This window comes from Dendropsophus ebraccatus, chromosome 3 (assembly GCF_027789765.1).
Source record: "Dendropsophus ebraccatus isolate aDenEbr1 chromosome 3, aDenEbr1.pat, whole genome shotgun sequence".
NCBI classification, from domain to species: Eukaryota; Metazoa; Chordata; class Amphibia; order Anura; family Hylidae; genus Dendropsophus; species Dendropsophus ebraccatus.
In genome coordinates this window covers 187,992,269-188,018,995 of record NC_091456.1, presented here as the reverse complement: position 1 = coordinate 188,018,995, position 26,727 = coordinate 187,992,269, and the positions used below count along the sequence as shown (strand labels likewise).

The following is a 26,727-nucleotide window of genomic DNA, read 5'->3' as shown; positions in this document are numbered from 1 at the left end:
CCTCCTCCTCCATGTGACTGATCACATGACTGTGACATCATGGCAGGTCCTGGAAGCACAGGGGAAGCACACGGCTCCTATACAGCTCTGCAGGTGGAGGGAAGGAGCTGGGGGACAGCGGAAGGATTAACCCCTTCAGGACTGTGAGGATGAAGGGTTTTTTCTTTCTTTCTTTCTTTCTTTCTTTCTTTCTTTCTTTCTTTCTCTGATGCATCACAAGAGCTCAAACATCTTACACATTCATAACTTGTTTCTTCCTATCCCTGTGCCGGGTTTGTTGTACTTTTTCTTCCCATTCTTTATTATACATTGTATCCTCTACTTTCTATTCATCTCTCCAGGATCCTCTGCTGATATCTTCTATATAAGAGACCGACCCATCAACCATGGAGAGAGACAGAGACAAGATGGCCGAGAGGATAATAACCCTCACCCTACACATACTCTTCCTGCTTACTGGGGAGGTGAGGGATTCTGGGAGTGATGTCATCATGACATCATTCTTATCTATGGAATAACAGATGGATAGGACTGGGGAGGTGAGGGATTCTGGGAGTGATGTCATCATGACATCATTCTTATCTATGGAATAACAGATGGATAGGACTGGGGAGGTGAGGGATTCTGGGAGTGATGTCATCATGACATCATTCTTATCTATGGAATAACAGATGGATAGGACTGGGGAGGTGAGGGATTCTGGGAGTGATGTCATCATGACATCATTCTTATCTATGGAATAACAGATGGATAGGACTGGAGAGGTGAGGGATTCTGGGAGTGATGTCATCATGACATCATTCTTATCTATGGAATAACAGTCTAATGGATCAGTGCTGTATTATTTACACAGCATTGATCTCAATGGGAGATCAGTGCTGTGTATATAGAAGTCCCCCAGGGGGATCAGTGCTGTGTATATAGAAGTCCCCCAGGGGGACCAGTGCTATGTATATAGGAGTCCCCCAGGGGGATCAGTGCTGTGTGTATAGGAGTCCCCAAGGGGGCTTCTAATTATGTATGTGTTTTTAGTAATAAAAATTCCCTTTCCCGAATAAAAGTCAGAATCGCCCCCCTTTTCCCATTTTATAAATATAAATAAATAAACATATTTGGTATCGCCGCGTGCGTAATCCTCCGAACTTATAAATTATCACATTTCCGATCGCACACAGTAAACGGCAAAAAAAATCCAAATTGCAAAATTGCACATTTTTGGTTTCATCAAATCCAGAAAAATTGTGATAAAAAGCGATCAAAAAGTTGCATATACGCAAGTATGGTACCGATAGAAAGTACAGTTCATGGCGGAAAAAAACATTAGACCTCATACAGCCCCATAGTCCAAAGGATAAAAGCGTTATAAAGATCACAATAGAGCAATTTTATGGAACATATGTTACATATCGCCATAATCGTACTGATTTGAGGAACATGGATAACATGTCTGTTTTACCATAGGGCGCATGGCGTAAACACCCCAAATAAAAAATATTGCGTTTTATTTTCAATTTCACTTCATGTATAATTTTCTTCTGGCGTACAAAAAAAGGGTTCATATGGGTCTTTAGGTGAAAAAATGCAAGGCGTTTTAAACGGGAGGAGGAAAAAAACGAGGTGAGGAATTCTGGGAATGGATGGAGTGATAGTAATGTGTCTCTCCATACACAGGATTACACAGTAGTAAAGAAGTCCTCTAGTGGGCGCTGTGGGGCCCCTGGGTGTGAACGATGGGGAAGAACCCTGAGCCCAATCCCGGGGCCCCTGATACATGAGGAAATGGAGGAAGAGAAGATCCTAGAAGTCACCAACAAGATGGTGGAGCTGCTGAGTGGAGAGGTGAGACTGTGGCTGCTGGGAATGCTGGGACATTATACAGTAACACCACTGGAGGGGTGGGGGGGATGACTGTGTGATCATTGTGTGTGTCAGGTTCCTATAAGGTGTCAGGACGTGGCGGTCTATTTCTCCATGGAGGAGTGGGAGTATGTAGAAGGACACAAGGATCAGTACAAGGATGTGATGCTGGAGGATCAGCAGCCCCTCCCATCAGCAGGTAATAGACAGGACTATATACACACCTCCTCTCTGTATTATCTGGATGGAAAGAATGAATTCAGTCTCTGTATGTGTTCCCTCCAGTCAGATCCAGTAAGAGAACAGCACCAGAGAGATGTCCCCGTCCTCTTCTCCCACAGGATCAGGATCAGGTAGATGGAGATGTTCCCTATGATCTGTACATCCCACCTGACTTCTCCTCCTGTCTGATGACTTTTACAATATTTCTCTCACATCTTATGAATCAGGGGGAAGATGGGAACACTATTAATGCTCCAACAACTATTGTGAGCAGTGATGAGCAGTATAAGGAGGACATCACTACAGGGAAGGATCTGAACTATATTGATGATACAGACATTATGGTAAAAGAAGAAGAGACAGATGACAGCAGTGATGAGCAGTATAAGGAGGACATCACTACAAGAATGGATCTGATCCCTATTAATGATACAGACATAAGGGTAAAAGAAGAGACAGATGACAGCAGTGATGAGCAGTATAAGGACATCACAACATGGAAGGATCTCAACTGTATTAACGCTATACAAATAATTAAAATAGAGACAGAATACGGCAGTGATGAGCAGTATAAGGAGGACATAACTACAAGAATGGATCTGATCCCTATTAATGATACAGACATAAGGTTAAAAGAAGAGACAGATGTGAGCAGTGATGAGCAGTATAAGGAGGACATCACTACAGGTAACCACCCAGGTGAGTAGTGGCCACTAAATGCAGAGAACACTCACACATTCTCCTCAGTCACCGGCTGTAACTATTTATAGTGACCATCTTGTCGTCTATGTACTTGTACTATGTATGATCATGTTATCCACTCTGCAGATACAGCAACCAGGATCGGCTTTGCATAAACTATATGAACCAATCGTTTATACATCCTACATATACAGTATTGGGGCAGTCTGTGCGGGAACTAAATGCTGGTGCTGTGTATACACGCTCAGTTACATGTTACCTGCATGAACTATATGAACATACGGACACTTAGGGCTCTATTACACGGAGTGATAATCTGCAGATTCACCCGATTATCGTTCCATGTAATAAAGACAACAAGAAGCCGATGAACCGATCATTGTCCGATCGATGTCTTTCTAATATGTTATCGATATGTAGGGGGTCAGTAGTCCTATGTTTTATTTGAGAAGAGTTTCCATTACTTTTCCTACTAAGGACGTCATCTCCCCGGCCTCCAGCTTCTAGATTCTTCTCCATGACACTTCCTGTGGATGGGAACAGATCTGATCATTCTTATTATGTTACATAAAAAAGAGTAACTTTCCATGTCTGCAATATGTTTAACCCTTTGCCTCCTCAGCCTGTTTTGGCCTTAATGCCGGGACCTATTTTTCAAATCTGACCTGTCTCACTTTATGTAGTTATAACTCTGCGATGCTTTTAACTATCGCCGTTATTCTGAGACTATTTTTTCGTGACATATTCCTCTTTATGTTTGTGGTATACTTTGGTTGATACACTCAGTTTTTAAAAAAATTTACGTTTCTTTATATTCAAAATTATCTTTTTCTATGAAACATAGTCATGCCACATAAACTACTTATTACTGCAACATCTACAACATGTCTGCCTTATGGTGACGTAATTTGGTGAATGTCCTTTTACTTGTTAGGATGTTAGAGGGCTTCGAAATTTTGCAGCAATTTTTCAAATTTTCTGGAAAATTTCAAATTCAGATATTATTAGGGACCAGTTCAGTTCTGAAGTGGATTTGTGGGGCCTGTATGTTAGTTACCCCCATAAATCCCTACACTCTAAAAACTGCACCCCTCAAAGTATTCAAAGTAACATTTCATAAGTTTATTAACCCTTTAGGTGTTTCGCAGAAATTTAAGCAAGTGGAGTGAAAATATAAAAATGACATTCTTCTGGCAGCTTTTTCATTTTAATTCATTTTCCCTCTAACACGGCAAATACTAAATGAGAAATGGAACTCCATATTTATTCCCCTTATTCCAGTGTTTCTAGAAATCTCCCATATGTGGCCGCAGTGCGTCACCTGACTCAACCACAGGCCTCAACCATGACAGAGACCTGGGGAATTTTGGGGGCTTTTGTTATTTCAGTTTTTTATAGAAATTATGTCATGTCACAGAGGACTTGCGGTGCAAAATATTTTAGCAAGACAAGTTGACGTTTCCATCTGTACCATTCTGGGGGACATGTGACACCCTCATCATGTTTTATTAAATTTTTTAAGAGGTGGTACTAATAAAAAACACAATTTAGCATTATGTTTTTTGTACTCTGTTTACTATACAATACATATGACGTGTTATCGTTATTCGTCAGGTCGGTACGATTACAGTGATATCCATGTTATATAGCGGTTACTATACGTTACATATGACATGTTATATAGCGGTTACTATACGTTACATATGACATGTTATATAGCGGTTACTATACGTTACATATGACATGTTATATAGCGGTTACTATACGTTACATATGACATGTTATATAGCGGTTACTATACGTTACATATGACATGTTATATAGCGGTTACTATATGTTACATATGACATGCTATATAGCGGTTACTATACGTTACATATGACATGTTATATAGCGGTTACTATACGTTACATATTACATGTTATATTGCGGTTACTATACGTTACATATTACATGTTATATAGCGGTTACTATACATTACATATGACATGTTATCATTATTCGTCAGGTCGGTACGATTACAGTGATATCTTTTGTTATAGTTTATGGCATTTATACTATAAATACAGCTTGTGTCTTGCATATTGTAAAAGCAGTAAAATGTAGATTTTTATGACAAAGGAATTATGTGAGGGCTTTTTTTTTGCGGCATAAGCTGACGCTTTTAGTGGTACGCCTTTTGGGTACATGTGACGTTTTTATAGCTTTTTTTATATATTTTAGGGGGCGGGATTAACAAAAAAATGTCATTTTGGTTCGTTTTTCTTTTTTTTACGGCGTTAATCAGGCGGGATAATTAATGTAACAGGGTATTAGAGGGGGTGATTACGGATGGTGCGATACCAAATATGTGTATTTTATTTATAGGAGATCATTTATAATGGGGGGATAGGGAATTTGTATGTTTACTTATTTATATTTATTTATTGATTAATTTTTATTGTGTGTGTTTTTTTACTTATTTTTCACACACACACACACACATATATCTGTGCTGTAATGCATTATAACTGTATCAGCTGTCAGTTTTACACTGACAGCTCATACAGTACTTATGATCAGGTCCCTGCTTCACAGCAGTGGCCTTATGATTAGACAACATAGCAACATAGACGCACTGGGCAGCGTGTGGGTTGCTATGGTTACCCCCGGAGCCACATGATCATTTCCGGGGGAGCGAATCTCACTCAGAATTCCCCATAGACGCTGCAGTTGCACCGACCGGAGTGTCTATGGTGATAACTGTTCGGTGGGGAGTGCGTCTCCTCTCCGGACAGTAGCGGCGGGAGGAGGCGATGTTCGGCAGCCTCCTCCGGCTGCTTGATCTCACCAAAGGACAGAGGGGGGAGGCAGGGATAGTATGACATCCAGGGACGTCATGAGGGAGTCTGGCACTGCTTTTCATGACGTCCCTTGACGTCATTTTGGAGGAAGGGGTTACGGTTCTATTACTCCGAAGTAACAGAAATGCTGTTTTCTCCTTTGCAGATGATTCTACCAGGAGCTCAGGGGGACATCAGATCTCCTCAGAGGATCATATCACACAAGATACATATGAGGAGCCGTCCACTGTCCCAGATACACCCTCATGCTTTACCCACAAACAAATTTTTACAGGGGAGAAGGCAGTTTCATGTTCGGAATGTGGGAAATGTTTTACTACGAAATCAAAGCTTGTTGACCACCAAAGAACTCACACAGGGGAGAAGCCCTTTTCATGTTCAGAATGTGGAAAATGTTTTAGTCGGAAAACACATCTTGTTAGACATCAAATAACTCACACAGGGGAAAGGCCATTTTCATGTTCAGAATGTGAAAAATGTTTTACTCGGAAATCACATCTTCTTGACCACCAAAGAACTCACACAGGGGAGAAGCCCTTTTCATGTTCAGAATGTGGGAAATATTTTAAATCAAAATCAAATCTTCTTTACCATAAAAACATTCACACAGAGCCATTTTTATGTTCAGAATGTGATAAAGGTTTTTATCACAAATCACATCTTGTTAGACATCAAAGAACTCACATAGGTTTTTATGGTGAAGTAATAAAATCTTCATCATAAAAACATTCACACAGGGGAGAAGCCATTTTCATGTTCAGAATGTGGAAATATTTTGCTCTGAAATCAACCCTTGTTAACCATCAAAAAACTCACACTGGGGAGAAGCCATTCTCATGCTGGAAGATGTGGAAGATGTTTTACTTGTAAATCAGCTCTTATTACACATCAAAAAACTCACTAAAGGAAGAATCAATTTTTTGTTCAGAATGAGGTAAATGAATATAAAAGATTGTTAATAATCATAAAGGAAAATATGTTCTTATTAAACATCAGAGAACTCATGCGGGGGTGATGCTGTGTTAATGCAGTGAATGTTTGTAGTATTAATATCAACAGAAATTTAGTTTACTCTAGAATTTGAGAAATGTTTCGCTCAGAAAACAGATCTTGTAGCACAAAAAACAAACAAACAGGAGAGATGTTATTTTTATGTTCAGAACGTGGGGTATGTTTTACTCGGAAATCAAATCTTTTTCAATATCCAAGAATTCACACAGCAGAGAAGCCATTTTCATGTTCGTAATGTGGGAAACGGTTTAATCAGAAATCAAATCTTCACCATAAAGAAGCCATTTTCATGTTCAGAATGTGGAAAATGTTTTGATTTGAACTTTATCCTTGTTAGACATTTAAGAATTAACACAGGGGAGAAGTGATTTTCATGATCAGAATATGGGAAATATTTAACTGTGAAATCAATGCTTTTTAGATGTTTGAAGGGAATCTGTCAGCAATCTGACCCAAAGCGAGTTGCTGACAGTGTTATATCGGTCACAGCACCCTATTCAACCGGGTACCTGTGGCTTATTCATCCAGGTAGCAGAAAATGTTCATTCAAACTAAGATTGCATGTCAAAGAGGATTTGCGGCTCTCTGGCACATCTCATCCTTGGCCGCTACTCCTCTTTGACACTTGGTCACACTAAGTTTTCACATTTTTTGCTACATGGACATCGACACCGCTGGCCCCTTTTTGACGTTATCTGCGTCTAGGTTACTGACAGCAGCTCCGTGTGTTAACCCATAGAGCTATAATCAGGCCCCCTCCTCTATTCTCTGCTGTCCTGCTTTTTGGTGATTCTGTCCATAAGATGGCCTACCCATGCACCTCCCCCAGGGTGCCCCATAGACATATACAGATGTATTTCAGTAGTTCAGCAGTACTATGCAGTTGGTGCTCCGTGTCCCTGTTATGTTCTGCTACATATAAATGGGGTAAGATGGTCCTCTTGGCTTCCTCAGTGGGAGGGACCCTCGTTCTTATACAAGGTGATCTAAAGAGGAAGAAATGTACTTCATACCTGGATATTCTGTCTAGACGCCTACAAGTATAAGATTATAAGAGAAGTATAAAGGCTTTGTATAACATAATTAACAAATATTATAGTTGAGGGAAGGCAAGCCAGGACGGGAACTGGATTTGGGGGGGGGGGGGGGGGGGGGGGGGGTGCGGGAACCGACTCCAGTGGGTCAAAAATAACACATAAGGGACATATAGGAGGAGAGGTGTACGAGTACGCCAGTGTATAATGAAGCCCCGGTGCAGGCCTCTTAGTAATCCCGGCCGGGCCTGCTTCCAGCAGGTGTAGATGTGTATCATACCCTATTTCCCCAAAAATCAGACAGTGTCTTGTATTAACTTTTTCTCCCAAAGATGCACTAGGTCTTATTTTTCCATGAAGAAGAATCATCAGTTGTTGTATAACAAAAAAAAATTTGAACATTTCTTATATACTGTACAGTAGTTGTCTTCACAAACCGGCATAACCAGACAACCCCACCCCTTAGTGGCATGGTGGCGGCGGGGGTCTTATTTTCTGGGGATGCCTTATTTTTGGAGGATCTATTATTTTCAGGGAAACAGTATACAGAAAAGTAAAAAAGCTAAAAGTGCAGATAAAATTACACCTGGTTGAGAAAGTGAAAAGGCTAGTGCATTGCACACTCACCTGGTATAGTCATACGCGAATAGGCACCACACTATTGTTTTATTAGCCAATAAAACATCATCTTTGATCCAGATCCTGAATCCATGTTAAATCTTGTGGAGAACTACAAGGCCCAGGAAGCTATTGTTATGAATGCACCTCAAGACTGCTGTTAAAACTGCCAAATTACAGATAATAAAGTTTATAGTGTACACTGAGAATCAAACAACCTGAAACATTGATGTTTAAGGTGGATCTCCTTTATTCAAAGTAGCAGCCAGTGTATATACCCTGAAGGCAGGTGTTCTTCTTCAAAGGCTTATGTCAGTACTTCATTGGCTGAGTTACTTACATAGCACTAGTGTTTAGTTACGTAAGCTTTACGGAATGTAACATCTCTACTAGAACCCGGATTCGGGTTCGAGACGATCCAAACCCGAAAGATCGGCATTTGATTAGCTGGGGCTGCTGAAGTTGGATAAAGATCTAGGGTTGTCTGGAAAACATGGATACAGCCAATGACTATATCCATGATTTCCACATAGCCTTAGGGCTTTATCCAAGTTCAGCAGCCACCGCTAATCAAATGCCGAAAGTTCGGGTTCGGATCGACTCGAGCATGCTCAAGGTTCGCTCATCTGTAATCTCTACGTGTTGAGAAGGTCAGCTCCATATTGTACTGGCTTCACTAAATATACAAAATATCACATCCTTAACAGTTCCCCCTTTGAAGCCATTGTCAAAAAAGGCTAATAACTAGAGATGCTCGAGGTTCGCTCATCTCTACTAATAACCTATTCCACTGTGTGTGCGTTTTCCAAGGTTTTCATCACATTAGGGACAACCCATCTCTAGCAGATAGGCTACCTCTTAAGGGGTTTATACAAATAAAAGTCAGATTTTAGTCTATTCCTCCCTAATATAGAAGGTATGGGGTGACTTCACTTCTTTGCTTATTGGCTTTAGGCTTCAGAATTCTTCTTAATCATTTGAGGTGGTGAAATCAGCATACGTAGTTGGAGTTGCTTCTTCAACATGTGAAATGGTTATAACATCATGTTTATAAGTGACATATGAGTTGGTTCATCTGTTTACCAATGACAATAGTGTTCATATACACAACGAAATGATTATTGTCTTGTAGACTGCATTATGTGATGTGAGAGGGGAAAATACATAATCTGTGGAGAAACATCTTGCTTTTTCCCCCAGAGGACTTCTAGTTTGTGCGTGTAAAAAAAAAAATATATATAATAACTAGAAATTCCCCTCCCCTACGAAAAGTCAGACTCACCCCCCTTTTCTCATTTAATAAATGAAAATAAATAAACATATTTGGTATCGCTGTGTGCGTTTTTGCCCAATCTTTTACATTATCACATTCCTGATCTCACACGGTAAACTGCGTAAGTGCAAAAAAATTCCAAAATGCTAAATTGTGCATTTTTGTGTCTTGTCCATTCAGAACTTCCCTACACAGTTCGAATAGTACAGAGACAGCCCATACTATTTGTATAACATCAGTAATCCAGTCATTGTGTTTCTGCATGAACAACAGAGCCACATAATGTCATCTTCATGGAGGACAATGCTCCAGGTCATTGAGGTCACAGCATTATTAGGGATTGGCTGCTGGAGACTGGGGGACCTCACATGGAGCGGATGCTGGAGACTGGGGGACCTCACATGGAGCGGCTGCTGGAGATTGGGGGAACTCACATGGAGCGGCTGCTGGAGACTGGGGGACCTCACATGGAGCGGCTGCTGCTGGAGACTGGGGGACCTCACATGGAGCAGCCACCAGAGACTGGGGGACCTCACATGGAGCAGCTGCCAGAGACCGGGGGACCTCACATGGAGCAGCTGCCAGAGACCGGGGGACCTCACATGGAGCGGCTGCCAGAGACTGGGGGACCTCACATGGAGCGGCTGCTGGAGACCGGGGGACCTCACATGGAGCGGCTGTCAGAGACTGGGGGACCTCACATGGAGCGGCTGCTGCTGGAGACCGGGGGACCTCACATGGAGCGGCTGCTGGAGACTGGGGGACCTCACATGGAGCGACTGCCAGAGACTGGGGGGACCTCACATGGAGTGGCTGCTGCTGTAGACTGGGGGACCTCACATGGATCGGCTGCTGCTGGAGACTGGGGGACCTCATATGGAGCGGCTGCTGCTGGAGACTGTGGGACCTCACATGGAGCGGCTGCTGGAGACTGGGGGGACCTCACATGGAGAGGCCGCTGGAGACTGGGGGACCTCACATGGAGAGGCTGCTGGAGACTGGGGGACCTCACATGGAGCGGCTGCTGGAGACTGGGGGACCTCACATGGAGCGGATGCTGGAGACTGGGGGACCTCACATGGAGAGGCTGCTGGAGACTGGGGGGACCTCACATGGAGCGGCTGCTGGAGACTGGGGGACCTCACATGGAGCAGCTGCTGGAGACTGGGGGACCTGACATGGAGCGGCTGCTGCTGGAGACTGGGGGACCTCACATGGAGCGGCCGCTGGAGACTGGGGAAGAGCTTAAAGTTAAAGAGACTGATCTTTTGCCTTCCACCGACACAGCAGACACCGCAACCTTGGGACACTTCCCCTTTCTGTGGGTGGCGGTTCCGATAGTCCGGGAAGGCCACTACACCACTCTGGCCATCCGTGATCAGGGGCGGTCTTGGCATTTCTGGGGCCCCAAGCGAAGTTATGTCTGGGGCCCCCCGCTCGAGACGCGCTCCAAAACAATAGACCGCTGTGTGGTGCCCCCAGTAGTATATACCCCTTGTGCGCTACCGCTAGTAATATATACTCCTTGTGTGCTGCCCCCAATAGTATATATCCCTTGTGTCCTGCCCCAGTAGTATATACCCCGTTTGCTTCCCCCAGTAGTATATAGACCCCTGTGTGTTCCCCCAGTTATATATAGCCCCCCATGTGCTCCCCCAGAAGTATATAGACCTCCTGTGTGCTGCCCCAGTTGTATATAGACCCCCTGTGTGCTGCCCACTGTTGTATATACCCCCTGTGTGCTCCCCCACTAGTATATAGGCCCCCTGTGTGCTCCCTCAGTGGTATTTAGCCCCCCTGTGTGCTCACCCACTTGGATATAGACCTTCTGTGTGCTCACCCACTAGGATATAGACCCCTGTGTGCTCCTTCAGTAGTATATAAACCCCCTGTGTGGTTCCCCCAGGAGTATATAGACCCCCTGTGTGCCCCACCAGTATTATATAGACCCCTTGTGTGCTGCTCCAGTAGTAAACAGACCCGTGTGTGCTCCCCCAGTTATATATAGACCACCTGTGTGCCTCACAAGTAGTATATAGACCCCCTGTATTTCCCCCAGTAGTATATAGACCCCCTGTGTGCCCCACCAGTGGTATATAGACTCCTGTGTGCTCTCCAAGTTGTATATAGACCCAATTCTGCTGCCCCAAGTAGTATATAGACCCCCTGTGTGCTGCCCCCAGTAGTATATAGACCCCTCTGTGAAGCCCCAGTAGTCTATAGCCCCCCTGTGTGCTCCCCCTGTTATATAGCCCCCCTGTGTGCTCCCTCATTTATATAGACCCCCGATGTGCACTCCCCCAGTTAAACAGACCCCTGTGTGCTCCCCCTCCCATATAGTATATAACACAATAAAACAAACACTTATACTCACCTGGGTCCGGGCGTCTCCTCTTCTTTTCACTCTTGTGGCCGCAGGAAGGGTTTTCCCTGCGATCACAGGAGGCTGCACTCCCCTTGTCCTGGCGCCGATGCTCCAGTGATGTCACTGGAGCGCCGGCACCACAAGGACAAAGCTGCCACAAGCGGCCACAAGAGTGACTGACAGGAAGGGGGCCAATGTCTCCCGCCCTGTCAGTGCTGCTGCATGTAACTATGAGCGCTCATTACGAGTGCTCATAATTACAGTTCAGATGGCAGCAGCGAGCGGGGCAGCGGCCCTGTCCAGCGATCATGAGCACAAGAGCGTGGTGTGGGGGCCCCCCTGGATGTTGGGGGCCCCAAGCGATCGCTTGGGGTGCTTGGTGCCAAAGACCGCCACTGTCCGTGATCACCCTAACCCAAGCGACCCCATAGCAACCCGGCAGGACACTGGCCACAGGGGAAAAGGGTACAACCAGCCTTGTCAACTAAAAGCAGGCGTGCCCTCACACCTTTATGCCAATCCGGCACTGGCCTCACAAAGTAACATTCCAAGGTCCGGCTGTATCTCGGCCAACCACCTCCGGCGTGGAGTCACACATTACCACCTAGCAAGTGACCGGCCACTCCTCCGATATATCAGCCCGGGGGTACATCACAATACAGCTCAGCTACATGTACATGACACACAGCACTCTGCTGCAGGCATATATAACACACACACAGCTCTGCTCCACACACATCACACAGACAGCTCTGCTCCACACACATCACACACAGACAGCTCTGCTGCACACACATCACTTCAGCTCATCCAGCACAGCAGAGTCCTGCATACACTGAGCGGCAGCCCCTGATCATGTGACTCCTCCTCCTCCATGTGACTGATCACATGACTGTGACATCATGGCAGGTCCTGGAAGCACAGGGGAAGCACACGGCTCCTGTACAGCTCTGCAGGTGGAGGGATGTGTGTTTCCCCCCCCCCTTTCTTTCTCTGACGCATCACACAGGCCTGAACGTCTTTACGTATTTATAACTTGTCTCTTTCTATCGCTGTGCCGGGTTTGTTGTACTTTTTATTCCTATTCTTTATTATACATTGTATCTAGAGATGAGCGAACCGGGTTCGGGTTCGAGTCGTTCCGAACCCGAACGTTCGGTATTTGATTAGCTGGGGCTGCTGAACTTGGATAAAGCTCTAAGGCTGCATGCATTTAAAGCATTTTAAATTACATTGATTACATCACATGCGTGTTTTTCATGGATGAACACGGATGTAACATCCATGTACATCCGTGAAAAACACGGATCTTATTGATTTCTATGGGGAATCCTTCCCGTGCATCCATTCCGAGTAATGACATGTCCTATTTTTTAATGGAATGGATCACGGAACATCTGAATAGCCCAATAGAAAGCAATGGACTGTAAAATTGTCCGTGCGCACCGACAACTTCCCGGAATGTGTGAATGCAGCCTTAGGTTGTCTGGAAAACATGGATACAGCCAATGACTATATCCATGTTTTCCACATAGCCTTAGGGCTTTATCCAACTTCAGCAGCCACCGCTAATCAAATGCCGAAAGTTCGGGTTCGGATCGACTCCAGCATGCTCCAGGTTCGCTCATCTCTAATTGTATCCTCTACTTTCTATTCATCTCTCCAGGATCCTCTGCTGATATCTTCTATATAAGAGACCGACCCATCAACCATGGAGAGAGACAGAGACAAGATGGCCGAGAGGATAATAACCCTCACCCTACACATACTCTTCCTGCTTACTGGGGAGGTGAGGGATTCTGGGAGTGATGTCATCATGACATCATTCTTATCTATGGAATAACAGATGGATAGGACTGGGGAGGTGAGGGATTCTGGGAGTGATGTCATCATGACATCATTCTTATCTATGGAATAACAGATGGATAGGACTGGAGAGGTGAGGGATTCTGGGAGTGATGTCATCATGACATCATTCTTATCTATGGAATAACAGATGGATAGGACTGGAGAGGTGAGGGATTCTGGGAGTGATGTCATCATGACATCATTCTTATCTCTGGAATAACTGATGGATAGGACTGGAGAGGTGAGGGATTCTGGGAGTGATGTCATCATGACATCATTCTTATCTCTGGAATAACTGATGGATAGGACTGGAGAGGTGAGGGATTCTGGGAATGGATGGAGTGATATTAACCCCTTCCCTCCGCAGAACATACTGGCATGTCCTTTGGTGGGTGGGGGGGTTCAGAGAGGGCCCGCGCCACAACCCCGCTCTGAACCACCGCGATCCCGGCTGGTTTCTGCAGCCCGGGATTGCGGGTATTAGCGGTTGCAGTCGATCGCTGAACACGCTAATTAGGACTTTTAAATGCAGCTGTAAAACATGATAGCTGCATTTAAAAGTCGTTTGCAGCCCCTCTCCCTGGTGTCTAGTGTCCCTTCCCCAATAAAAGTCTGAATCACCCCCCTTTTTCCATTCTATAAATAAATAAATAAAAAACACTGAACTATTAAATTATCACATATCTGATCTCACAGGTAAACGGCGTAAGAGCAAAAAAAAATCGCAAAATTGCACGTTTTGGTTGCATCAAATCCAGAAAAATTGTGGTAAAAAGCGATCAAAAAGTCGCATATACGCAAGTATGGTACCGATAGAAAGTACAGTTCATGGCGGAAAAAATTACACATCAAACAGCCCCATAGACCAAATAATAAAAGCTATTTTATTTAAATTTTTTAAAAGATGACAAAATGAAAGTTATGCAAGTTACATATCACTATGATCGTACTGATTTGAGGAACATAGATAACATGTCAGTTTTACCATAGGACACACGGCGTAAATACCCTTAAATTAGAAAAAAAAATTGCGTTTTATTTTCAATTTCACAGCGCATATAATTTTTTTCTGGCATACAAAATAAGGGCTCATATGGGTCTCTTGGTGAAAAAATACAAGGCCTTTTAAACACGAGGAGGAAAAAGTGAAAATTGGCCTGGGAGGGAAGGGGTTAATGTCACTCTTAGGGCAGATCGGGGGGTAGGGAGGGGAGGGGTAACTTGAATTTTTTTTTATGGTTATTCTTGTAATACATGTTTGTATATGAAAAATTGCTTTGATGTAGTAATGATATTGTTTTGTATGGGAAAATGATAAACAAAACAAATAAAAAGATATTAATATAAAAAAAATGTGACTCTCCATGCGCAGGATTACACAGTAGTGAAGAAGTCCTCTAGTGGGCGCTGTGGGGCCCCTGGGTGTGAAGGATGGGGAAGAACCCTGAGCCCAATCCCGGGGCCCCTGATACAGGAGGAAATGGAGGAAGAGAAGATCCTAGAAGTCACCAACAAGATGGTGGAGCTGCTGAGTGGAGAGGTGAGACTGTGGCTGCTGGGAATGCTGGGACATTATACAGTAACACCACTGGAGGGGTGGGGGGGATGACTGTGTGATCATTGTGTGTGTCAGGTTCCTATAAGGTGTCGGGACGTGGCGGTCTATTTCTCCATGGAGGAGTGGGAGTATGTAGAAGGACACAAGGATCAGTACAAGGATGTGATGCTGGAGGATCAGCAGCCCCTCCCATCAGCAGGTAATAGACAGGACTATATACACACCTCCTCTCTGTATTATCTGGATGGAAAGAATGAATTCAGTCTCTGTATGTGTTTCCTCCAGTCAGATCCAGTAAGAGAACAGCACCAGAGAGATGTCCCCGTCCTCTTCTTCCTCAGGATCAGGATCAGGTAGATGGAGATGTTCCCTATGATCTGTACATCCCACCTGACTTCTCCTACTGTCTGATGACTTTTACATTATTTCTCTCACATCTTCTGAATCAGGGGGAAGATCTAATTGAGATCAACGTTACAGATATGACTGTAAAAGAAGAAGAGGAGACAGATGACAGCAATGATGAGCAGTATAAGGAGGACATAACTACCGGGAAGGATCTGAACTCTAATAATGACACAAACACAACATCAGAAGAAGTAGAGACATGTATGAGCAATAATGAGAAGTATCTGATGGACATCACTACAAGGAAAATTATGAACCTTGTTAATGCTACAGACATAAAGTCAGAAGAAGAGACAGATGACAGCAGTGATGAGCAGTATAAGGGAGACATTCATACGGGAAAACATCTGAAGGATATGAATGGCACAGACATTATAGATATGATGATGAAAGAAGAAGAGGAGACAGATGACAGCAGTGATGAGCAGTATAAGGAGGACATCACTATAGGTAACCGCCCAGGTGAGTAGTGACCACTAAATGCAGAGAACAGTCACACATTCTCCTCAGTCACCGGCTGTAACTATTCTGGGTGGAATATTATAAGCTCTGTGTCCTGTCAGTTTTCCATCTATATAATTATTCAGCTAAAATTCTGATATAATATAGATGAGGATGTGACACGGCTAAAGCTAATAACACATGATGAGTGTATAATATATAGAATATATAATAATCTGTGTGCGCTGAGTTGTGCCACACTAGACCATTGTCTACAAATCACATTTTAGTTTTATATTCATATATTGATATATCCTTAACCTCTTCTGGCATCACAATGTAGTTATGTTGGTGCCGGTAAGGCGGTATATAGAGGGGTCGGTTACCATGACAATCATGTGGAAATCTATATTTATGTCAGTGAGGCGAAATGGTTAAGGACCTTCCATCTTCTACATCTTCTATTGGCCAATAGTGGACATGTGACTGCGGGGATATTATCAGGCATTGACTGACAAGACCTGAGAGTTTCTATTGGCTGCTACATTTCAGCTATTTGCATATGTGCTGTGATTGGCTATTAGTGTTTTGTTGTGTGGCTGTTATTTCCTATGGTAAATTAGGGTTTTTTAAACGTAAATTTCTTAAAAAGGATAAATCCGTTCGAAACTAAAAATACTTAGTACCGTCCCTTTAAGAGCGACTTGGGTACCGTCAATTTACGTACGTAGTGCCGGTGTCGTCTCTGCTACACGGCTGCCTCAGCTCTGCTATGTAGTGCGGGTGTTGGCACTGCTACACGGCTGTTTTTGCTACACGGTAGTTTTTTTGTAAAAAAATAAAAAACAACAATATTTGCAGAAACATTTGAAAAATTTACGTTTCTTTATATTTAAAATTCTCTTTTTCTAAGATAGTCATGTCACATGAACTAATTATTACTGCAACGTCTATAACATGTCTACCTTATGGTGACGTCATTTGGTGAATGTCCTTTTACTTGTTAGGATGTTAAAGTGCTTCGAAATTTTGCAGCGATTTTTTTTTTTTTTAATTTTTTGGAAAATTTCAAATTCTGATTTTATTAGCGACCAGTTCAGTTCTGAAGTAGATTTGTAGGGCCTGTATGTTAGTTATCCCCATAAATCCCTCCACTGTATTTAAAGTAACATTTCAAAAGTTTATTAACCCTTTAGGTGTTTCACAGAAATTTAAAAATTACATTCTTCTGGCAGCTTTTCCATTTTTTACCTCTAACACAGCAAATACTCACTATTTATTCCGCTTATTCGAGTGTTTCTATAAATCCCCCATATGCGGCCGCAGTGCGTCACCTGACTCAACCACAGGCCGCAGACATGACAGACACCTGGGGAATTTTGGGGCCTTTTTTTATTTCATTTTTTTTTTTAGCCATTACACCATGTCACAGAGGCCTTGTGGTGCCAAAATATTTGTGTAAGACAAGTTGATGTTTCCATCGGTACCATTCTGGGGGACATGTGACACCCCGATCATTTTTTTTCTTAAAATTTTTATGAGGTGGTACTAATAAAAAACACAATTTAGCAGCTGTTTTTCACAATTTTTTTTGTACACCGTTTACTATACGTTACATATGACATGTTATATAGCGGTTACTATAAATCACATATGACATGTTATTGTTATTGGTCAGGTCGGTACGATTACAGTGATATCCATGTTATATAGCGGTTACTATACGTTACATATGACATGTTATATAGCGGTTACTATACGCTACATATGACATGTTATATAGCGGTTACTATACGCTACATATGACATGTTATATAGCAGTTACTATACATTACATATGACATGTTATCGTTATTAATCAGGTCGGTACGATTACAGTGATATCCATGGTATATAGCTTTTGTTATAGTTTATAGCATTTATACTATATAAACTGTTTGTATCTTGCATATTGTAAGAGCTGTAATATTTTTATTTTTTCACCAACAGAGTTATGTGAGGGCTTTTTTTTTTGCGGCATAAGCTGACATTTTTTAATGGTACACTTTTTGGGTACATGTGACATTTTGATAGCTTTTATCTATATTTTTAGGGGCGGGATTAACAAAAAAAATTATTATTATTTTTTTTTTTTTACAGTGTTAAACAGGCGGGATAATTAATGTAACAGGGTATTAGAGGGGGTGATTACAGATGCTGCAATACCAAATATGTGTATTTTATTTATAGGGGATCATTTATAATGGGGGGATGGGGAATGTGTTTATTTTATTTATTGATTAATTTATTCTTTTATGGTGTTTTTTTTACTTATAATATATATATATATATATATATATATATATATATATATATATATATATATATAATATATCTCTCATGCATTACAGTACAGATCGATCTGTGCTGTAATGCATTATAACTGTATTTATGACCAGGTCCCTGCTTCACAGCAGGGGCCTGATCATTAGACAACATAGCAACCCAGACGCACTGGGCAGCGTATGGGTTGCTATGGTTATGGAGAGGAGGGGTCGGAGGAAGTGAATCTCCCTCAGCATTCCCCATAGACGCTGGGGTACCACCGACCGCAGTGTCTATGGGGTTAACTGCCCGGGGGGGAGTGCGTCTCCTCTCCGGACAGTAGCGGCGGGAGGAGGCAATGTTTGACAGCCTCCTCCTGCCGCTCGATCTCAAAGGACAGAGGGGGAAGCAGGGATAGTGTGACGTCCAGGGACGTCATGAGGTAGTCTGGCACTGCTTTTCATGACGTCCCTGGACGTCATTGTGGGGGAAGGGGTTAAGCTTCTATTACTGGGAAATAAGAGAAATGGTGTTTTCTCCTTTGCAGATGATTCTACCAGGAGCTCAGGGGGACATCAGATCTCCACAGAGGATCATATCACACAAGATACATATGAGGAGCCGTCCACTATCCCAGATACACCCTCAGGCTTTACCCCAAAAAAATTTGTTACAGGGGAGAAGGTAGTTTCATGTTCAGAATGTGGGAAGTGTTTTACTAAGAACTCAAAGCTTGTTACACACCAAAGAATTCAAAAAGGGGAGAAGCCCTTTTCATGTTCAGAATGTAGGAAATATTTCACTAAGAAATCAAAGCTTCTTAAGCATAAAAAAAATCACTCAGAGGAGGAAGGCATTTTCATGTTCACAATGTGGGAAATGTTTTACTCAGAAATCAAGTCTTGTTGACCATCAAATAACTCACACAGGGGAGAAGCCCTTTTCATGTTCAGAATGTGGAAAATGCTTTACTCGGAAAACACATCTTGTTAACCATCAAAGCAGTCACACAGGGGAGAAGCCATTTTCATGTTCAGAATGTCAAAAATGTTTTACTCGGAAATCAAATCTTGTTGACCACCAAAGAACTCACACAGGGGAGAAGCCCTTTTCATGTGAAGAATGTGGGAAATATTTTACTAAGAAATCAAATCTTCTTTACCATAAAAACATTCACATAGAGGTGGCGCCATTTCCATGTTCAGAATGTGAAAAATGTTTTTATCACAAACCACATCTTGTTAGACATCAAATATCTCACACGGGGGAGAAGCCATTTTCATGTTCAGAATGTGGAAAATGTTTTCATCTAAAATCACAACTTGTTAGACATCAAAGATCTCACACGGGGGAGAAGCCATTTTCATGTTCAGAATGTGGAAAATGTTTTGCTCTGAACGCAACCCTTGTTAGCCATCAAAAAACTCACACTGGGGAGAAGCCGTTCTCATGCTCAGAATGTGGAAGATGTTTTACTCGGAAATCAACTCTTATTACACATCAGAAAAGTCACTAAAGGGAGAATCAATTTTCTTGTTCAGAATGAGGTAAATGTATATAAAAGATTGTAAATGATCATAAAGGAAAATACGTTTTTATTGAACATCATAGAACTCATGCGGGGGAGATGCTGTGTTAATGCAGTGAATGCGTGTAGTATTTTAATTTCAACAGAAATTTAGTTTAGTCTAGAATGTGAGAAATGTTTCGCTCAGAAAACAGATATTATTTTCATGTTCACAACGTGGGGTATGTTTTACGTGGAAATAAAATCTTTTTCAACATCAAAGAACTCACACAGGAGAGAAGCCATTTTCCTGTTCGTGGGAAACGTCTTAATCAGATATCAAATCTTCACCATAAAGAAGTCATTTTCCTGTTCAGAATGTGGAAATTGTTTTAATCAGAAATCACACCGTGTTAGACAGCAAAGAACTCACACGGGGAAAAGCCATTTTTCATATTCAGAATGTGGAAAATGTTTTGATGTGAAATCAATGCTTTTTAGACTTTTAAAATTTAAAGGGAATCTGTCAGCACTCAGACCCAAAGCGAGTTGACAGTGTTCTATCTGTCACAGCACCCTATTCAACCGGGTGCCTGTAGCTTATCCATCCAGGTAGCAGAAAATGTTAGGTCAATCTAAGATTGCATGTCAAAGAGGAGTTGTGGCTCTCTGGCACGTCTCATCCTTGGCCGTGACTACTCCTTAACACTTGGTGACACTAAGATTTCACATTTCCTGCTACATGGACGGATAAGCTTACAGGTACCAGGTTAAATAGGGTGCTGTGATCTATATAACACTGTCAGCAACTTGCTTTGGCTCCAAGTGCTGACAGGGGAGAAGCTATTTTCATGCTCAGAATGTAGGAAATGTTTAAATCGAAAAATTAATTTTCTTTTCACATGAAAGATTTCATGACACAAACGTGTGGAAAGGTTTTGTCCAGAACTCACATCTTCTTAAAGTGTTATTGTGTGCCCCGGTGGGGGTCTTACTTTCAGGGGGCGCCTTATGTTAAGTTCTCCTGTAAATCCTCCACTATGCCTTATTTTGGGGGATAAAAATAAACAAAAAGATGAATGTGGGGTATATGCAAAGGCCAGCACGGACCAAGGACGTTCACAGGAGTCAGAAGTTTATCCAAGTGTCATTTGTTAAACTCAGGGCTGTGCAGTCGGTAAGTTGCAACTCCGACTCCTGAATTTTATCAGGACCGACTCCGATTCCTGCTCCTTCATAAATGACTGGCTCAGCAGCTTCTCCCTAATGTCCTACATGATCCTGGGGCAACTTCTAAGTGAATAAGGAAAGATATAAAGCAGCTTCTCCTGTGTGTGCAGTGGATGCAGCCAGTCTCCAGCCTCCGTGTCCTGAACAACTCACAACTAGACTAGATGGAGCAGGGGGTCTTTTCCTGCTGACAATCTTCTATGTTTCTAACTAATATTCACCATACACAAAGAAACGCTGGTAACAATGCCAGATCCCTGTGATATAGAGGTCACACATAGTGATATAGAGGGGTCACATATAGTGATATAGAGGGGTCACAAATAGTGATATAGAGAGGTCACACATAGTGATATAGAGGGGTCACACATAGTGATATAGTGGGGTCACACATAGTGATATAGAGGGGTCACACATAGTGATATAGAGGGGTCACACATAGTGATATAAAGAGGGGTCACACATAGTGATATAGAGAGGGGTCACACATAGTGATATAGAGAGGGGTCACACATAGTGATATAAAGAGGGGTCACACATAGTGATATAGAGAGGGGTCACACATAGTGATATAGAGAGGGGACACACATAGTGATATAAAGAGGGGTCACACATAGTGATATAGAGAGGGGTCACACATAGTGATATAGAGAGGGGTCACACATAGTGATATAGAGAGGGATCACACATAGTGATATAGAGAGAGGTCACACATAGTGATATAGAGGTCACACACAGTGATATAGAGGGGTCACACAGTGATAGAGGGGTCACACAGTGATATAGAGAGGGGTCACACATAGTGATAGAGGGGTCACACATAGTGATATAGAGAGGGGTCACACATAGTGATATAGAGAGGGGTCACACATAGTGATATAGAAGGTCACACATAGTGATATAGAGAGGGGTCACACATAGTGATATAGAGAGGGGTCACACATAGTGATATAGAGGGGTCACACATAGTGATATAGAGAGGGGTCACACATAGTGATATAGAGAGGGGTCACACATAGTGATATAGAGAGGGGTCACACATAGTAATAGAGAGGGGTCACACATAGTGATATAGAGAGGGGGTCACACATAGTGATATAGAGAGGGGTCACACATAGTGATATAGAGGGGTCACACATAGTAATAGAGAGGGGTCACACATAGTGATATAGAGAGGGGTCACACATAGTGATATAGAGAGGTCACACATAGTGATATAGAGAGGGGGTCACACATAGTGATATAGAGAGGGGTCACACATAGTGATATAGAGGGGTCACACATAGTAATAGAGAGGGGTCACACATAGTGATATAGAGAGGGGTCACACATAGTGATATAGAGAGGGGTCACACATAGTGATATAGAGAGGTCACACAGTGATATAGGGGGGTCACACATAGTGATATGTAGGGGTCACACAGTGATATAGGGGGGTCACACATAGTGATATAGAGAGGGGTCACACATAGTGATATAGAGGGGTCACACAGTGATATAGGGGGGTCACACATAGTGATATAGAGAGGGGTCACACATAGTGATATAGAGGGGTCACACAGTGATATAGAGAGGTCACACATAGTGATATAGAGAGGGGTCACACATAGTGATATAGAGGGGTCACACATAGTGATATAGAGAGGGGTCACATAGTAATAGAGAGGGGTCACACATAGTGATATAGAGAGGGGTCACACATAGTAATAGAGAGGGGTCACACATAGTAATAGAGAGGGGTCACACATAGTGATATAGAGAGGGGTCACACATAGTGATATAGAGGGGTCACACATAGTGATATAGAGGGGTCACACATAGTAATAGAGAGGGGTCACACATAGTGATATAGAGAGGGGTCACACATAGTGATATAGAGAGGGGTCACACATAGTGATATAGAGAGGGGTCACCCATAGTGATATAGAGGGGTCACACATTGATATAGGGGGGTCACACATAGTGATATGTAGGGGTCACACAGTGATATAGGGGGGTCACACATAGTGATATAGAGAGGGGTCACACATAGTGATATAGAGGGGTCACACAGTGATATAGGGGGGTCACACATAGTGATATAGAGAGGGGTCACACATAGTGATATAGAGGGGTCACACAGTGATATAGAGAGGTCACACATAGTGATATAGAGAGGGGTCACACATAGTGATATAGAGGGGTCACACATAGTGATATAGAGGGGTCACACAGTGATATAGGGGGGTCACACATAGTGATATAGAGAGGGGTCACACATAGTGATATGTAGGGGTCACACAGTGATATAGGGGGGTCACACATAGTGATATAGAGAGGGGTCACACATAGTGATATAGAGGGGTCACACAGTGATATAGGGGGGTCACACATAGTGATATAGGGGGGTCACACATAGTGATATAGAGGGGTCACACATAGTGATATAAAGAGAGGTCACACAGTGATATAGAGAGGGGTCACACATAGTGATATAGAGAGGGGTCACACATAGTGATATAGAGGGGTCACACATAGTGATATAGAGGGGTCACACATAGTGATATAGGGGGGTCACACATAGTGATATAGGGGGGTCACACATAGTGATATAGAGAGGGGTCACACATAGTGATATAGAGGGGTCACACATAGTGATATAGAGAGGGGTCACACAGTGATATACAAGGGGTCACACATAGTGATATAGAGAGTGGTCACACATAGTGATATAGAGGGGTCACACAGTGATATAAAGAGAGGTCACACAGTGATATAGAGAGGGGTCACACATAGTGATATAGAGGGGTCACACATAGTGATATAGAGGGGTCACACATAGTGATATAGGGGGGTCACACATAGTGATATAGGGGGGTCACACATAGTGCTATAGAGAGGGGTCACACATAGTGATATAGGGGGGGGTCACACATAGTGATATAGAGGGCTCAGCCATAGGCCCAGATGTGTCAGCTCTCTGTCAGTGTCCGCTCTCCTGAATCACCGTGGACCCACAGGAACTACCCGCCCAGCCAGTTAGTGACTACAGCTGTGCCCCACCTCATTCACTGATTGGCTGAGTGGTCATTTCTGAGTGGGGCCTTAACATCACAGGACTGGGGGCACATTGCACTGTGGGGACACGGGGACGGGTAAATAGGACTTCTTTATTATGAACCAACCACCCCCCCTGTATTTTTCACTGTTGCCCAGAAAACACCTTATATTTCTGCCTCTCTCACACACACACAGCCTGCTGCAGCCATAGCATACACACACACACACAGCCTGCTGCAGCCATAACACACACACACACACACACACACACAGCCTGCTGCAGCCATAGCATACACACACACACACAGCCTGCTGCAGCCATAGCATACACACACACACACACACACAGCCTGCTGCAGCCATAGCATACACACACACACACAGCCTGCTGCAGCCATAACACACACACACACACAGCCTGCTGCAGCCATAGCATACAGACACACACACACACAGCCTGCTGCAGCCATAGCATACACACACACACACACAGCCTGCTGCAGCCATAACACACACACACACACAGTCTGCTGCAGCCATAACACACACACACACACACAGTCTGCTGCAGCCATAACACACACAGCCTGCTGCAGCCACAACATACACACAACCTGCTGCAGCCATAACATACACACAGCCTGCTGCAGCCATAACACACACACGCACACAGCCTGCTGCAGCCATAGCATACAGACACACACACACACAGCCTGCTGCAGCCATAGCATACACACACACAGCCTGCTGCAGCCATAGCATACAGACACACACACACACAGCCTGCTGCAGCCATAGCATACACACACACACACACAGCCTGCTGCAGCCATAACACACACACACACACAGTCTGCTGCAGCCATAACACACACACACACACACAGTCTGCTGCAGCCATAACACACACAGCCTGCTGCAGCCACAACATACACACAACCTGCTGCAGCCATAACATACACACAGCCTGCTGCAGCCATAACACACACACGCACACAGCCTGCTGCAGCCATAGCATACACACACACAGCCTGCTGCAGCCATAGCATACACACACACAGCCTGCTGCAGCCATAGCATACACATACACAGCTTGCTGCAGCCATAGCATACACACACACAGCCTGCTGCAGCCATAGCATACACACAGCCTGCTGCAGCAATAGCATACACACACACACAGCCTGCTGTAGCAATAGCACACACACACACACACACACACACAGTACACACACAAACACACACAGTGTGAGCAAAACTTATAAAATTCATATCAAAACTCAATTCTAAATTTTTTTCCAGACTCCGACTCCACAGCCCTGGTTACAACATTGCAACAATTCTGTTTTATCAACCTCAGGAACCTGTGTAACATTTATCAACCCCTTAATAAGTTGGGATCCATGTAATGTTTAGCGTTACACTAGTATAAACAGAAACAGACAATTCATCCAAGGTTGGAACCCATGTAACGTTGTTTACAGATTTCACACCATATCCTGAAGTCCAATGCTGGAGACTGGGGGACCTCACATGGAGCGGCTGCTGCTGGAGACTGGGGGACATCACATGGAGCGGCTGCTGGAGACTGGGGGACCTCACATGGAGCGGCTGCTGGAGACTGGGGGGATCTCACATGGAGCGGCTGCTGGAGACTGGGGGACCTCACATGGAGCGGCTGCTGCTGGAGACTGGGGGACATCACATGGAGTGGCTGCTGGAGACTGGGGGACCTCACATGGAGCGGCTGCTGCTGGAGACTGGGGGACCTCACATGGAGCGGCTGCTGGAGACTGGGGGACCTCACATGGAGCGGCTGCTGGAGACTGGGGGACCTCACATGGAGCGGCTGCTGCTGGAGACTGGGGGACCTCAGATGGAGCGGCTGCTGGAGACTGGGGGACCTCACATGGAGCGTCTGCTGCTGGAGACTGGGGGACCCCATAGAAGATAGCAGCGGTCTGCTGTCACCACCCCTATTACACGGACCAGCTGCCAGCAGACCATTGGTATTGTTTTGATTCAGCCCGTTGAAAGACATTATGTCGGCTGATCGGACAGTATTAGCCGGGCAGTGGTGGGGTACGTGGGCAGGTAATGTATTAGCCGGGCAGTGGTGGGGTACGTGGGTGGGGGCTACATTCATAGGAAACATTACGGAGCATCGCAATGGATTTTCCTGAGGAACTCCCAGCGTGAAATCCACTGTGATGCAGCAAGTGCAAAACTGGCCTAAGTAAGTTATTGTGGGCTAATGGAGCCCAAAGTGGGTAGTACATTAGCCAAAATAATACTAAATCCAAGTGGGCTAATGGACCTTGCAGTGAATGTAATGACTGGGCCTGTACAGTACCCTATAGCGGGTGTAATGACTGGGCCTGTACAGCACCTTATAGCGGTGTAATGACTGGGCCTGTACAGCACCTTATAGCGGTGTAATGACTGGGCCTGTACAGCACCTTATAGT

The 26,727-nt window shown here is 43.8% G+C and overlaps 2 protein-coding genes across 2 annotated transcripts in view; both read left to right on the top strand.

The window, feature by feature from the left end:
- Nucleotides 1–26,727, top strand: part of LOC138786743 (oocyte zinc finger protein XlCOF22-like) — a 148,125-nt gene that overhangs the window by 36,689 nt on the left and 84,709 nt on the right. The gene's annotated exons all lie outside the window — the stretch shown is intronic.
- LOC138787581 (zinc finger protein OZF-like) lies at nt 7,568–20,238 on the top strand. The gene is made up of 4 exons (XM_069964928.1): nt 7,568–7,675; nt 15,781–16,189; nt 16,524–16,537; nt 19,173–20,238. The coding sequence occupies exons 1-4, from the start codon at nt 7,568–7,570 to the stop codon at nt 19,998–20,000; spliced, it is 1,359 nt and encodes a 452-aa protein (XP_069821029.1). The 3' UTR covers nt 20,001–20,238.